Source organism: Pantherophis guttatus, chromosome 4 (genome assembly GCF_059756535.1).
Source record: "Pantherophis guttatus breed Tessera chromosome 4, ASM5975653v1, whole genome shotgun sequence".
Taxonomy (NCBI): Eukaryota; Metazoa; Chordata; class Lepidosauria; order Squamata; family Colubridae; genus Pantherophis; species Pantherophis guttatus.
In genome coordinates, this window is record NC_142066.1 from 60,577,875 (window position 1) to 60,594,008 (window position 16,134).

General features: G+C 35.0%; 1 protein-coding gene across 1 annotated transcript in view; it reads right to left on the reverse strand.

Annotated features, from left to right (window-relative positions):
* The window catches only part of DHX8 (DEAH-box helicase 8), a 42,335-nt gene that overhangs the window by 11,329 nt on the left and 14,872 nt on the right, over positions 1-16,134 (reverse strand). The window contains exons 11-18 of the mRNA XM_034416177.3: positions 15,954-16,051; positions 15,313-15,460; positions 11,822-12,003; positions 10,161-10,355; positions 8,873-9,058; positions 8,500-8,710; positions 7,015-7,196; positions 3,831-3,971 (exon numbers count right to left, since the gene is read on the reverse strand). Of these exons, the coding sequence (XP_034272068.1) occupies positions 3,831-3,971; positions 7,015-7,196; positions 8,500-8,710; positions 8,873-9,058; positions 10,161-10,355; positions 11,822-12,003; positions 15,313-15,460; positions 15,954-16,051 (1,343 nt within the window). The remainder of the gene's footprint in view (positions 1-3,830; positions 3,972-7,014; positions 7,197-8,499; positions 8,711-8,872; positions 9,059-10,160; positions 10,356-11,821; positions 12,004-15,312; positions 15,461-15,953; positions 16,052-16,134) is intronic.

The window sequence follows — 16,134 nt, forward strand, 5'->3', positions numbered from 1 at the left end:
CTTTTCTTTCTTTCATTAATTTACACATCTCCGCACAGTCCAGGATTTTCTTAATTATTTCTTCCTCTGTTGGTACCTTTTCATTTTTCCAGGACTGTGCATAGACTATCCTTTCCACTATAATTATATGCAAAATCAAATATCTAATTTCTTTATTGTAGTTTCTGTTCAATATCCCTAGTAAAAACGTCTCTGGTTTCAAGTCCACATCGTAACCAATTATCTCTTCTATCCACCTTCTAATTTTAGCCCAATATTTCTTCGCCTTAGGACATGCCCACCAGAGATAGTAATATGTTCCAGGGACTTTTTTACATTTCCAACAATTTTGAGAGTTGTTAGGAAACATTTTAGCAAGCCGTACTGGTGTAAAATGCCATCTGTAGAACATTTTTAACTGGTTTTCCTTGAATGCCGTTAATAGAGTCAATTTAATGTTTATTTCCCATAATTTTTCCCATTTCCCCAATTCTATACTGTAGCCAAAATTTTTCGCCCATCTAATCATGGTATCCTTAACTACCTCTTCTTCCATTTTATACCTCAGTAGATATTTGTATATCTTGCCAATTAATTTTATTTCTGTTCCATGAATGATTTTGTCCAATTCTTGTGGTTCCTTTCGTATATATCTTTTTATCTCTTACAAATTTAGATTGAATTTGTGTGAATGTCCACCAATCTGTCACCCTACCAATATCTTGTTCCAGTTCCTGTTTAGTTTTCAAATCTCCCTGGTCATTTACCAATTCCTTGTATCTAATTATCTTATTTTTCTCCAGTAAATTTGGGTACATCAATGCTTCTGTGGGTGGTAACTACACTGGAATTCTAGTGTAGTGTTTTTGTTTTGTTCTTTTCCAAATCTGTAGTAATGCATTCCTGATCGAGTGTGTTTGAAAATATTTATGCGTTTTATATTTCTCATCCCACAGGAATGCATGCCACCCTGCTTGCAAGTCATGGCCTCCTAATTTTCTGTGCTATTTCTTTTTGTGTTATCAAATTAATCTTATGTTTCGTAATGTTCCATTTTTCCTTTATCTTTTTATTTTGTGGGTCCTTTTGTACTTCATATTCAATTTTTTAAAATTCTTCCCGCAAGCTTTCCAGTTGCTCTCTCTTTTCTTTATTTTTCTTAGAATTATATGCAATGGTCAACTCCCTTATATAGGCTTTTGTGGTGTCCCACAAGTTTTGTATCGAAGTATCTTCTTTTTTATTTATTTGAAAAAATATTTTCAGTTCCCTCTCTAACATCTGTCTATAACCAATGAACATCTAAGACTGGTACTGGAGCAAAGTAAGTAAACAGTGACTGGAACTGGGGAGAGGATTTTCTTTTGCTTTAAATTCAACCCCGAGGAACAATTTAGAACTATTTGCTTAGAATTATCTGTTAAAGCGGTATTTGAGCATTCTGTGAAACTACCAGTGAAGGGCATAGGAAAGAAAAATATTTTTTGAAATATACAGAAAATTGGGACTCTTAAATTGGGAAGACATTTTAAAATGCTGGAATCATTTATTTACAAAACCTATTCTGCTTTTATAATTGTTCTGTAACTAAAAGAACACTTGATTAGTGGCAATATTGAAATTTGAGAGTGCCACCTGCTGACGAAAGGAAAAATTACAAGCTTCGGAATACTTACATGAAGGACTGTGAAAATATCTATTGGATTACTTTTAACTACCCTATGACTACTGGAGACTCAACTATGAAAATAAGGAAGTTTCTTTTCTACTAAAGGGACCCCTGAATATTATGCTAGAAGATTGAAGCTATAAAGGAGATGCAAAGAGGCTTTGGATAACTTTTGAGATTATTAAATGGAACTGACTGTTTATCCATGGGATATAAAGAACTGGAACTAGTGCACCCCTTGAAGGGTAACTTAAGGACTGAATAAATAGTTCTTGGATTGTTGGACAAAAGTTGAATTTTTAAAAAATAAAATAAGATACTTTATAAGGCAGAAATGGGCAAAATTTTGAAGCAGATAGCATTACTCTTTCAAAACACAAAAGGCACCATGGAGAAAGGATTTAAGGAGATCATGGCAAAAATGGAAAACACAATATGAGGGATGATGAGCAAAGTATAAGATGCCCAGAAAAGGGAGGAGTCAGCAGAAGAAATGAAGGAAGAAGACAAAGAGGAGATAACAATGGAAATATCTGTGATTGATGAATTAAACCAGGGGGAAAATGTATTTAGAGTTGGAAGATATGTTTGAAAGAGAGACGGGCCTGGGCAGAAATTTGGGGAACTAGACAGTAGAAGAGGGTAGAGATGAGAGAAATAACTAGATTGAATAGCCAACAAGCAGATTCTGACAGAGATAAAGATCTAAGAGAGGAATTTGGGAGGCAAGTTAAAAAAAGCATAGCAATTAAAGTATTGAAATGGACAAGAGACGACGGATAGATGATTCTCTTTTCTGTAGTTGTTCTGATTTGTTTTTGCTTTTCTCTCTCTTTCTTCTCTTTTCTTTCTTTCTTTCATTTCTTTAATTTGATTTGTATGCCGCCCTATCTCAGGGCGGCTCACAACAATTAAAATCAAACCAGATAAAAACATATTAAAATACAAATTAAACGTATGTTAAAACTCATTAAAATAATCAACCCCATCAGTCCAGGCTGGGCGATTTAAACAGCCATGTCTTTAGTTCGCGGCAGAAAGTGTGAAGGTCACCTTTTAGTAGGTAACATGACTAGAAGTTAGGTAGGATAGAAAGAAAATGTTTTTTAGTAAAAGGTGACATGATTAAAAGCTAGAGTAAGTGATAGAAAAAAGAGAAGGGGGAAGGTTAGTGTATACGTAATAAAATAAAAGTAACAATAAGAGAAAACATGGAATAATTGAATAATGAGAGATTGCAACTTATTATAATTGTGTATCATTATTAGAAATATATAAGTTGATTGAATATAATAATTATGATTAATCTACCAGTTTTATTTCTATCAGAATATATGATATCCAGATGCTACACTGTTCATGCATTGATTTGACATAAAGCTGACTTCAGACAAAAGAAAGAAAAGTAAATGGAGAAGCCAACAGGAAGGTGGTAAATCATTCTGGTAAATCCTTCCATGGATTGCTGCACACATAACCTACCACATCCTTCTCCTAGCCTTCCTTCACACATGTGATGTGGTATATGGGAATGATTCTGGGAGCTGGAGGAGAGATGCTGTTTATGGAATGATCACATCGAGGAGGGTGAAGCCTGCCACTGCATAACAGGCAGAGAAAGAAACTCAGAAAGGAGTTTCCTAATTTATCAGGCTATAAAATGAGATAGTGAGACTAGTACTTTCAGACTTGCAAGATTCTGTTCATGTACTTATAATAAAGTACAATTAGCTCATCCAGTCATGTTTCCTGTCTGTTCTATCTAATAATGTGTGCTCTGCTACACTATCCTCCTTAGCTTTCCTGCAGATGCACCCTGCTGTGCCATCCACCCCGATTCTCTTTTAGCACCCCAGCCTAACTTGCAAGCAACCTGCACTGGGCCTCCCGCACTCCTTACCTGGAACTCCCATCACTTCCCGCTTACCTTATGTGTCTTATGTTTACAAGAACAATCAGGATTGCTGGAATTGTCATTGCTAAATGATGTGGCCACATGGCATCACACCACATCATATAGTAACAGCAATCCCAGTGCCAACTGCTATCCTAACCTGAGGACACCTCTGTTACTCCTCAAAGACTGGAATAAGATAAAGACATTCTCATTCACTGCAGAAATTGTGCTGTGTGCACACTACCCTTAGTAAAAGCTTCAAGTAACATAGTATCCAACAAATACCTGAGAAATTGGTGTCACAACCAGCTGGTCAATCCCTGTCTTGGAGTTGTATACTTTCTGCTTTACAAAACCGGGATCAACTACATAATAGATACCATCAATTGTAAGTGAAGTTTCAGCAATATTTGTGGCAATGACCACCTGTAGGGGGACAAAAAGGAATGGCAAACAATTGAATATAGCAAGAAAAAAGTAGGAATGAAAACAGAACCACTATGAAGCTACTTTTAAGACATGCTATTCATTCAATGGTCAAAACCTTCGCCTATTATACATAGAAAATACAGAAATATTCTTCCTGAAAAAAATTGGTTTAAATTGGAGGGGGGGCGGATGGAAAACTAAACTGAAGATTACATAACAGATGTTATTCTTAAAAACTAAATAATAAGGTCAAGAAAGCACACATAAAAATCCATGAAAAACGTGTATAACATTGCAAAAAATATGCAATTTATAACTAAATCTCCTTTTTTACAAAAAGAGGGAGGACTTTATTTATTTGGGAAAGCTATATGGCCACACAATTCACATAAATATAACTGTGAGCAATGTATATCAATGAAAATAAAAATAGTAATAATTTTAAAAATCCAATTACAATTACAATTCTACATACATTTACTATAAATTGATATTTTGTATATAAAATTAAAAAAAACTTTTATTATTAATTAAACCTACAGCAACAGCAATTTATAAAATGACCCTCAAACCAGAACCCTCAAACTGCACTACTACTCAACATATTCAATATATCACCCTGAATATGAATGAAGAAAAATCTGCCTCTCCCTTTAGAACTCTTAAAGATTTTTTTTTTTTTAATTTATTTATATTTGAACATGCAGGCAGTGTGTGCAAGCATTCAGGTAGATCTTAAGAGATTTAACTATTACTTTGCATGTCATGAAAGATAACATGAAAAAAAACATATCCTCAAATTGTTTGGAAAATATTCTTTTCAGTTGATCAAGAAGTATTTCTAGATGCTATAAAAATTTGTTCATTACAGCAGATAATAATATCACTGTACTTCAGCTTCTTCTGGCTCTACTGTGTGTCCAAAACCCCTTGATTTTTTATAAGGTCCTGTTTGTGTAATTGGTGACAATATCTAGACAGATGTTCTGCTATCTTTAAACTGCCTTCAATTTTCCAAACATCAAGCTTTTTCAATGACATCATTCTTTTACTTCATTTAGAAGAATTGTTGCTTTTCTATTCAAGTTTTTTTTTAACTACCATACCTAGTGTTATAATTTAGTGTGCCCTGAAGACCTTTCTGTTTCAACAAGCAGGGCTAGCATAAACATCTAAATTCTATGCCAAGGTCTTAGCAGATACACTAAGTTGACTCAATTTATTATTTACTGTTTATATATATAAAAAAATTATATGTATATGAAATCTTATTCTGTTCACCGCCCTGAGTCCTTCGGGAGAAGGGTGGTATAGAAATTCAATAAATAAATAAATAAATAATTTAGCCTTTGTAATAATCCAGGTTTTATAGCCATCTATTATCACTAAGAGGAAAACCATAGCTTTCACAATATGAAAATCTGCCATCACTTTAATATTTATTCTAGACTTATCGTAATCTTTCCCCTAAGTAACAGATACTTCTTTTTCATGGCTAGAGTTATCACCTTGGAATGTTTACTTCTAGGTAATGTGACTAAAACTGAGTAAAGGGAGCAATGAACAGATGCCCACCAGGTCACTGGCACCATTTACAAGCAAAAGGTATACACTGCTGAAGCCAACTGGATAGCATACATTGCAATCAAATTTATTTGTGGTTTTACCCATTTGTTGTGCGGTATCCAGTTGCCTTTAATGAGATGGGTGATAAATTTGGTTAATACATACATACATACATACATACATACATACATACATACATACATACAAACAAATAGACAAATACAGACACATTTCCCAGAACTGCCATATCTGATTTCAAAACAAAAAAATTCCAAGAATTAGATTAATTAAAATTGTAAGAAGTAGCTCAAGAAGTGAAAGTCTCCTCTGTTATAGATTTTTTTTTAATTAATGTACTCTATTAGGGAAAATATCAAGTTCAACATTAATGGGATTAATGAACAGAATGAAGGAAGAAAATAAGAAATTTTAAGAAATGGGGATATATATGTATATACACACACACACGCATATACACATACATACATACATGCATGCATGCATACCCGTATTTCTTTTCAGAATAAGCAATTTTATACTGTACATATACTGCATAAACAAAGTAATAAATTGTAAACATCCCCCCAAATTAAAAGATTAATATAACAAAAGAAAACATAGCTAAACCTAGTTTATGCCCATCCACTCACTATATTTCTACCTCTCTTTCTATGTCTTAAATCACTTTATACACTTATATTTTGTTCTTTAAACCTCTTTTCCTTCTTGCTGATAAATATTAAAAGAGTGTACTCAGAAGAAGCCTCAACCTAAGAGGGAATAAGTATATTTTTGGTATTGATGTTGTTCACATAGACTGTACTGAAGCAAATCCATTACTGTTGCTTTTTAGTTCAGCAAAATCCTGAGGCTATTTGTGACAGCAAATCACAAAAAATAAACTTAATGTTCATAATGCTCCAACACAGAATCTAAATGAATTTGTAAATATCTTCACTGAGAAGATAATCTGATTTTATTCCCACCCCAGCCTCAAAAGGCATCTAAAAAATAAAACAGAGGACAGGGAATGAAGTTTTAGGATTAACAGAGGCTATTAAATGATAACAAGAAATAATACATACCCAAGAATCCTTTTAATTTTTTAAATTTTTAATGTTTCACTCAATCTGTAAACTTGCTGATTTATTTATTTATATGTTATCCATCTCACTCTCAAATATATGCAACTTCCTCTCAGCACTTCAAAAACATCATCCCCCCCCCATTAATGAAGAGATCAGGAATTCCCATATTTATAGAACGAAAAGACAATAGGAATTGGAAAATGTCTTCCAGCCTTTGAACAGGTTTCAAAGAAACATTTTTCTCACTTTTGAGAACAAGATGCTCAATAGACACCCTGATCTAGAAAATATTTGATTATTAATTATATTATATTGGAAGATAACAACCATCTAGCCAAAAAATAAAAACAAAAACAAAAAAACCCCACACATGTGGGAATAGATACCTTTCGACTTCCCGGGGGAGCTGGATCAAAGATCCGTGTCTGCATCTCACTAGGTAATGCTGAATAAACAGGCAAGATTATCAGCTCAGGAACATCCGGGCCAAGGGACTTCATTCGCTCGTAGAGAATTTCACAAGCTGTATCAATTTCTTCCTGGCCAGTCAAGAACACCAAGATGTCTCCTGTGTGAAAGAAAAGCAAATCATATAGTCAGACCAATATAAAAACAACACTTACAATTAATAAGCAGACAATGGTATGAGATTTCAGATTTATCTTGTGATTTGTTTTTCAGTCTGATTTTATAAAAAAAAAGCAAGTATGTGGCCTTTACAGTTGTGAGACTACACTAAAAAGTAGACAATTGGAGTAAAATTTGCTGATTTTAATGATTTGCTCTGAATAATGGAACTGTAAATCATCCAGGAGAAAAAGAAACATAATGACAGATACTTCTTTGCTGAGTGAAGATGAAAAATTAGATGAAGTTGATATGTTAAACAGAGCATGGTACCCGTTCTCCTGCTTACTAATCAATAACGATTATGTAAATCAGATAGAAGAAATTCAAAATTAGGAGAGACATACTGCAACTATGGATGGGGAAAATATACTGATAAGACTAGATTATGGCAAGACAGGCAGTAAATAAATTTAATAAATAAAATTTTATATAATATGATTTCCCCTGAAATTTCCATTTTTCCCCTTAAAAACCTTTGTAAAATTTTGCTTCTTTATCCAGTAGCTTTATACAGAAATTCTGCCTTTATTCTTCAGTAACATATTGAATATTTCTTCTTTTAATATATAAGCTGGTTCAGATATATGTTTGTATTTAAGCTAAGTTCTCATTTAACAGTATCAGAATTGTGTGGTATCTAGGTTTGTGACTGCCAAAGAAATCCAACAATGTAAAAAGAGTCTAAATTAATAGCAGATATCTCCTCAAGAATTACTTTGTCCATAAAAATTAAAACTCTTTACATTAGAAATGGCAAATTAGGCTCCCAAGAGCAAGAAAGCTGTCTTATCAGAGTTATTTACATTAAATATTTTTATTCTATCTCAAGGAACAGGTATATTAACTATAAAAATTATACAGCTTCCACTGGAGACCAAACCTGAATAATAAATCTTGTGCATTTATTATTAAAAATGAAAATCCCATTCTGACTTAACTAGTATAAAAGGAAAAGGGATTGCAAGCTAAAAGACTTTAGACAATAAAGGAGGCTTTACAGAAGCATGCATGCAACCTTTTTCAGACTCAGGCCCATATTAAACTTTGGAATGCTCACTTGGGCATTTGAGAATGAGAATGAAGAGGGATTGTAAAACTATTCTGGGCCAGTTCAAATCTTAATTAAATTGAAATCAAATTCAATGTAACAAATATGGCCAATATAATTATACTGAATATTTTCCCAGTTTGAAAGCAACTTCTACAGAGAGTCCCAACATTGTTCTCAGGCCATGGCTCACCTGGAGGTTCTGTCAAGTGGATCTGCATGACTGTAATCAGGCTGGCATCTAAGTAATCTGTCTCAGGTTCCTTGGTGTAGAGAATCTCGACTGGGTATGTCCTACCAGGAATGGTAAAAATAGGAGCCTCATAGAAATACTGAGAAAATTTAACTGCATCCAATGTAGCTGAGGTCACTATTAATTTCATGTCTTGTCTCTTCTGAACTGTCTGCAGAGAAAAAGTGGGGTACATTTAAAAAAAAGAAAATGATATAATATAAACAGAAGGATCAATATATGGTTGAACTTCAGGACAAACTTGCCTGCTTTGCTTTCTTTGAGCAATTTTCTGCTTCTTTTAGCACTGTGGATGATTTGAAAGAGTTCTTACCTTTTTCAGGAGACCAAAGAGTACATCAGTATGTATAGTGCGTTCATGGGCTTCATCCAACATTATGATTGCATACTGTGTCAGATCCGGATCAATGAGGCACTCCCGAAGCAGCATTCCATCTGTCATGTATTTGATCACAGTTTCAGGACTAGTGCAATCTTCAAATCGGATAGTATAACCAACCTTCAAAAAATACAGCAAAAGGAGTATCAGTGATGAACTCCCTCACTTTTAGAGAGTGATATTAAGGTCAATTTGTTTGGAGGCAGAGGTTACAAACAGAACAAGGACAGACAGCCTTTAGTTTGGTGGTACATCTAGAATTTGAGACTTTGTTATGCCCAATTATGCACACCCACTATGAAGCAACCTACCTAACCCCTCTAGCCCCACGGGATAGCAGATGTCTTCAACTGGCAAGGCAGAAAGAACAAGAACAGAATTCCAAGAACATAAAAATTCAGATCAGTAGTTTTATTGTGAAAAAACTAAAGAAGCCATCTTGGAAGAATTCCAGCAACTGCTATGCATCGTATGCCAGCCCTATTTATTCTTTCAGGAGGGAGGCTAGGTTTCTATCTGTTTTTTTATTTGGTAATGGATACGGATTTACTTCTGATCATGAGAATGAATTCTCACATAGAATATTCCTTGCCACTCAAGTTTATTTTTTTTCTAAAGTGGGATTACTCTATATTTGGATTACGGATGCATATCTCATTTTCTAACATGCTTCATCAATTTATGTAAATTTCACAATTTAAGAACCATATCACATAACTTCAGAAAATATAGTTATTGAAACAAGTAAGGTTTGTAATCTTTAAAATTTGGGAAAAAAATAAACAATCAGACAGTAATTTTCACAAAATAAAGTATTCATGTTTTGCATACCTAATTAAAATAAATTATGTAAATTAACATATTCCAGATAAGCAAATTGCAGAAAACAAAACATACATTTCCTTCAAATTAACCAAATAAAGCTTTTCTTTATTCTGCATGATTCTCAAAACAGCAGGTACTAACAAATGGGGAAGAATTCTCTGAGAAAGAAAAGTGATTACTGTGTACAAGCCCAGATCTAAATTCTAAGGAGTAAACTCTCCTATCTGTAGAGTTCAAGGAGAAAGTTTTGTCCTGGCTAATTTAGAGTGAGTGATAATAGCTTCTATAAATTTGTTGAAAACAGTTAAATACATCTGCTGCTTTAAAGTCTTGTTATATTCCTTCTTTTTTCAGTACATTGCAGAATTAATTCACAAAACAGCAGAATACATCTTACCTCTTGTCCTAGACAACAACCAAATTCTTCTGAAACCCTCTTAGCAACAGACATGGCAGCCACTCGACGAGGCTGAGTGCAGCCAATCTTCCCACGGGTGGTATAGCCAGCTTCAGCAAGGTACTGTGTGATCTGTGTAGTTTTCCCAGAGCCGGTCTCACCAATGACAATGAGAATCTGGTTATCATGAACTGCCTGAAAAAAATAGGGTGAAGCATTGAAATAGTCTCATTTAAAAGAGAATGGATGTTCAGGAGGAATCTAGTTGGTGTTGTTTACTTTTAAAATCAAATCAATAGCCACCACAGTGCAGAAAACAAACAAACAGACGTGCGAGTGTGTCAGATCAAAATGAGAAATTTGTTTATTAATCTTACAGATCTTGTTTTCAATCTTGGTTCTACATATTAGAGAGAAGAGGGGAGGAGAAATAAATTGACCACACTGAAAAATACAAGCAAATCTGGGCAAAATTTTTTGTGATCGAATCTCCTGTACAATAGTTTAAAAAGTTTTAGACTAACTTAACCACAGGCTAAGGAAACCTGAAGGTTTCCCACTGTGAATGAAAACTAACTTCCATTATTTTTAAGAAAGTAATGAAAAATATCTGACAAAAGGCGTATGTATGTATGTAATGTATGGCTGTGAAAGTTGGCCCATAAGAAAGGCTGAGCGTCAAAGAATTGAGGCCTTTGAACTATGGTGCTGGAGAAGACTCCTGCGAATCCCTTGGACTGCAAGGCGATCAAATCAGTCAGTCCTAGAGGAGATCAACCCTGATTGTTCTTTAGAAGGCCAGATCCTGAAGATGAAACTCAAACATTTTGGCCACATAATGAGATGGAAGGACTCATTGGAGAAGAGCCTAATGCTGGGAAAGACTGAGGGCAAAAGAAGAAGAGGACAACAGAGAATGAGGTGGCTGGATGGAATCACTGAAGCAGTAGGCGTTAACTTAAATGGACTCCAGAGGATGGTAGAAGACAGGAAGGCCTGGAGGAACGTTGTCCATGGGGTCGCGATAGGTCAGACATGACTTCATAACTAACAACAACAAATGTATGTATGTATGTATGTATGTATGTATGTATTTATGTATGTATGTATGTATGTATGTATGTATGTATGTATGTGCCTTTTGTCAGTTTTTCATTACTTTCTTACTGAGAGCTATTTAGTCTTCGGATAAGTCATCTTGGATATTTGATAAAAGCAGAAAAAATATTTAACAGATAAAAAGTAAAGTTTCCTTTGAGTGAAACTTCAGTCTGGTGATATCATGGATACATCAATACAATTATCCTGAAAACAATACATAACATTTTTGTTTCCCTTCTGTTTGTTTCTAGATTCCCCCCCCCCTAGTGTATAGCTCTATTTCTCTGTAGTGATCTTCCATTCATGTAATAGTGAGACATGACCCTGCTTAGCATCTCAACCCAAATGTCAGCAAGGTGTTACCACATGCTAAATGCATTTTGTATTAAATAATGCTAAATGTATTAAATAATTACATCAAATTCAGGATTTTTGAATGCAGGTTTCAAAGAATAAGTGAGATTCAATGTATGTCCAGGTTAAATGCCTAGGACATGTAAGATATTGGATTTAATGATCCTTACTATGATTCAAGTCAACTGCTTTTCTTAAAGATTTACCTGGATGAGTTGATCTTTCAGACGAAAAATTGGAAGACTTTCTCGCTGTTCAATTATTGACAGTTGCGTCTTTTTTCCATAAGAAGCCTTGTTGCCTCCAAAAGCATGCTTCTTCCATTCAGGTATGTCATTGGGCATCATGCCAATACCCCGCATGTTGGCCGCAATTTGCCTTCCATCCACTGGGAAGGAAGAAAAATTATGAGTCTGAGATCCATATTGAAACATAAAACAACTGACGGGTTGCATTAGAAATGGATAGTCATTGAAGGAAGGAACAAGAGTCATCATATCAAGAACAAACAGAACTATATTGAGATGATTTCTATGATATGTTGGTTTGCTTCATTTGCCCTGTTCTGAATATCCATCACTCAGGTGGAATTCTAAATTGTATTTGAATAACACACTTAACAGAATGAGAGACAATCCTGAATTTAAGATAATCTCTAATCTAAAGGAAGGACCAAAAAGACTTGTAGGATCACAATAAAAAATTTGTGCAATACCCAGTCTTACCAATGAAAGGTTTCCAACTTCTGCTGAAGCCATTACTGGAATTCTTTTTTACTCAATATATGTGAGATATATAGTATCATATATGTAAATGAAAATGTATGCACATACATCTGCCAGAAGCAAAATAATTTCAAAAAAGGGAAGGACCAGAAACAAATTGTATTAACTTATTAACACCAATTAAAATAATTAATTGGTAGTTATTTATTCCACTACAATAATAAAGTATTTAGAGTCTGTCTCTGATCTTGAATCTGATGATATTGCTCCAGCTGAGCCTATGCTTCAGAACTGTCAGCCTCAGGAATCACTAAATCAGAATTCAATTAAAGCTGATAAGTTACAGGCATTTCCTGTTCAGCTAGAGCAGTGGTTCTCAACCTTCCTAATGCCGCGACCCTTTAATACAGTTCCTCATGTTGTGGTGACCCCCAACCATAAAATTATTCCTAAGACCATTGAAAATATGTGTTTTCCAATGGTCTTAGGTGACCCCTATGAAAGGGTCGTTCGACCCCCAAAGGGGTCCCGACCCACAGGTTGAGAACCACTGAGCTAGAGCAATCAGATTCTGAGGCACAATCCCAAACCCTAGGTTTAGAGTATATAGAGGATAGAAGAGTAATGTTCCTCAGTGAGCTTCTTGCAAAATGAAGGGCAAGGCATGAGTGATTGCAACTAGCTGACTGCAGATAGATTTAGATCCTGTGCTTGCAGTCCTTACTGGAGATAACCATTTGGCTATACAGCTCCTGAATTGTGTTCCTGCTTCTTGTTTGTAACTCTTGACTTTTGGATTAATTGATGAGATGACTTGGCATTCTGGGTTTGGACTACAGGTAGTGCTTGACTTATGACTGTAAGGGAGTCTGGCATTTCTGTCGTGAGTCAGTTTCCAGCAAAAAATATTGTAAATTGTGTAACATCCCTACAGAATACTGCAATTGGTTGTAAAGGTGAACTGATTACTAAGCATCTGAAATGCAGTCGTGGAGAGGGGAGCATCTCCATCAAAATGCCAGAACTAGGTGATAAGCACCTTTGGGGGAGTTGTCATAACTTCGAACAGTTACTAAACAACTGATTATTAAGCTAGGAATACATTATTGCTTCTTGGACTGTCTTTGGCTCTCTTCTAACAAGCACTCTTTATTATGCATTTGAATCACATTCCTGTCTGCTGTTGCCTAAACTGCAATATTCCTGCTTCCAAAATACTATTTCTGTGGGTTTGTTAGAAATCTTGAAACAGAACATCCATTAAAAGTAATTTACTCTCCACGTGCCTATTATTAACCATTGTCTCAGTTACTCTCATATGCAGAAATATAATGTATGTTTGCCTGAGCCATGTTGACCTGCGGTGACACAGTGGTTAGAATGTAGTACTGCAGACTGCTGACTGCCAGCTACTTGCAATTTGGCAGATTGAATCTCACCAGGCTCAACGTTGACTCAGCCTTCCATTCTTCCAAAGTGGGTAAAATGAGGATCCAGATTGTTGGGAGTAATATGCTGACTCTGTAAACTGCTTAGAGAGGGCTGTAAAGCACTGTGAAGCGGTATATAAGTCTAAGTGTTATTACTATTGCCTACACATATATCTCTCCATCAGAAAAGGGGAAAGAAAGTATGATGCAAATGGGATAATTTGTAGGAATAGCTGCACTAGAAAGATAAAAAAAAGCAGCAGGGACAAAACTGGAAAGGGAAGCTGAAGAGGAAAGGAAAGTGAGAAAAGAAAGATTTATATGTTACAAAAAAGTTATCTTCACTAGATGAGGACCTCTCCAACTATTCCTCTTCAATGGCAGCTAAGCTTGCTGTTTACATCTCCAGTCATTCCCTTAGCCATTCTGTATTTTTTTCAGCAACTGTAAGATCCTCCCCTTTCCTTGTTCAAAAATAATTTTGGGAAGGGGACCACTATGTTCTTCTTATTTTATTAATATTTGAATGGAACAGTGGATGATGATGAATGAGCAATACTATTCTAGTATACCTTCCGAAGTCAGTAAAAGAGGACTCAGATTGTTGGAGACAATATGCTGACTCTGTAAACAGCTTAGAGAGTCCTGTTAAGCACTATGAAGCAGTATATAAGTCTAAGTGCTATTGTTATATCCATATGGAAAGACTTTCCTGAACAATAGTTAGGACAAAAAGAAAGCATACCCAAACATGGCACTTTAGTTTCCTACCCTGTTTCCTCCCCAAATCCAATTGGGCTTTTTGAGCGCATGGCAATAAGGCCAAGCGCTTAATTCAGGGTTCAAAAAAATATATGACAGGGTCTTATTTTCGGGGAAACACAGTAGAATGACCTAACCAACCAATAAGATACTCTATATTTTGATAGAGATCATATTAAAAAAAGTAGTGAATAAAAATGCTATTCCAATCCAATTCATAAGCATCTCCATTCCAAAAGTTCGACGTTACAACCAATTAACAAGTGTTTGTGGTTCTTGGATATGTTCAATCAGGTGCTAGAAACCCATCTGCAGGGATATTATAATCTGCATTTCTGAACTGAGCATGGAGCTAGACATGATAATATAAATGATCCTTTCTATCTATACGACTCTAAGAATCTAATAAAGAAAATGGGAAAAACAATCCTTAATAATAACGAATGAGAAACTAGTCATGACTCAAAGTATTTGTGTGTATATGTGTATAACCACCCACATACAAATTATAAAAAAACACCCCACAAGTTTATTTCAATCTAACAAAATTGATTTTAAACCTCTTATACTATGATGCTGTATTGTTTTGATATTCTATTTGATAGTAGACTAATGGGGGGGAAATACTGGGCAATTTCATAAACTACAAACAACTGTTTTGTCAAGCAGATTTCCTACCATGTTGTATGTATTTGGATTTGAAATAAATATGAGTGTTAGATGGTTTCAAATAAATTGCTTGTAGAAGACAAATAACACTGAAAAAGGGTTTGAGATTACCATCTGGAAGGGGATCCACCCAGTGTTTGTTGAGTCCCATGGGAATAGAATCCATCTCTGCTTCCCGCTGGGCTTGCTTCAGTTCCCGCCTCTCTTTAGCAAGTGCACTTTGCATCATGGCTGCTTGAGACAGGGAGCCATCAGGATTCTGGAATCAACAAGAAAATGTTGTCTTACTTCTTTCTTCAGATTTCCTGAATCTGATCCTGACTGATTCTCAACCATCATCCAAAACATAAATTAATAGGAAAAAAGCAAGGAGAACTTGATAGTCATGCACAATTTTAACAATGAAGAGGACAAAGCTTGAATACAAAGTCAGAAAACAGAATTAATGTTAATTTTTTTTTGTAATTTGTTTAACTGATGTTAATTAATGGCCATTAACAAAAATAATAAAAAGAGATGAACTATTGAGATTCCTGGAACTGATATAGATAAGGGAAAGATGATACTGTGCTTTGCACATGTATATGGAAGAATATGATGGGAAAGAGTATTAATTTGTTTTCAATGCCCTTCATTGTTCTACTGTACTTTGGATACCAAAAGCATTTTAACTTTTACAAACCCATCTGAATCTAGTATTCAGCTATACTTACCCATTTTTATGGAGAGACCCAAGAACAGTATTTCTTTACCTTCACTATTTTAATGGGGCTCATGTCCATGCTCTGTTTTGTATGACCTCGCAGAAATGGTGGTTCCTCCTCTACCAATTCAATTTCCAGATCTTCATCTAGAATAACAAATTAAATTCAGCTCCAATTTTAATTTAAAGCCTCTTAATTATGCGAACCAATGCCTCCACTCTTTATTTAC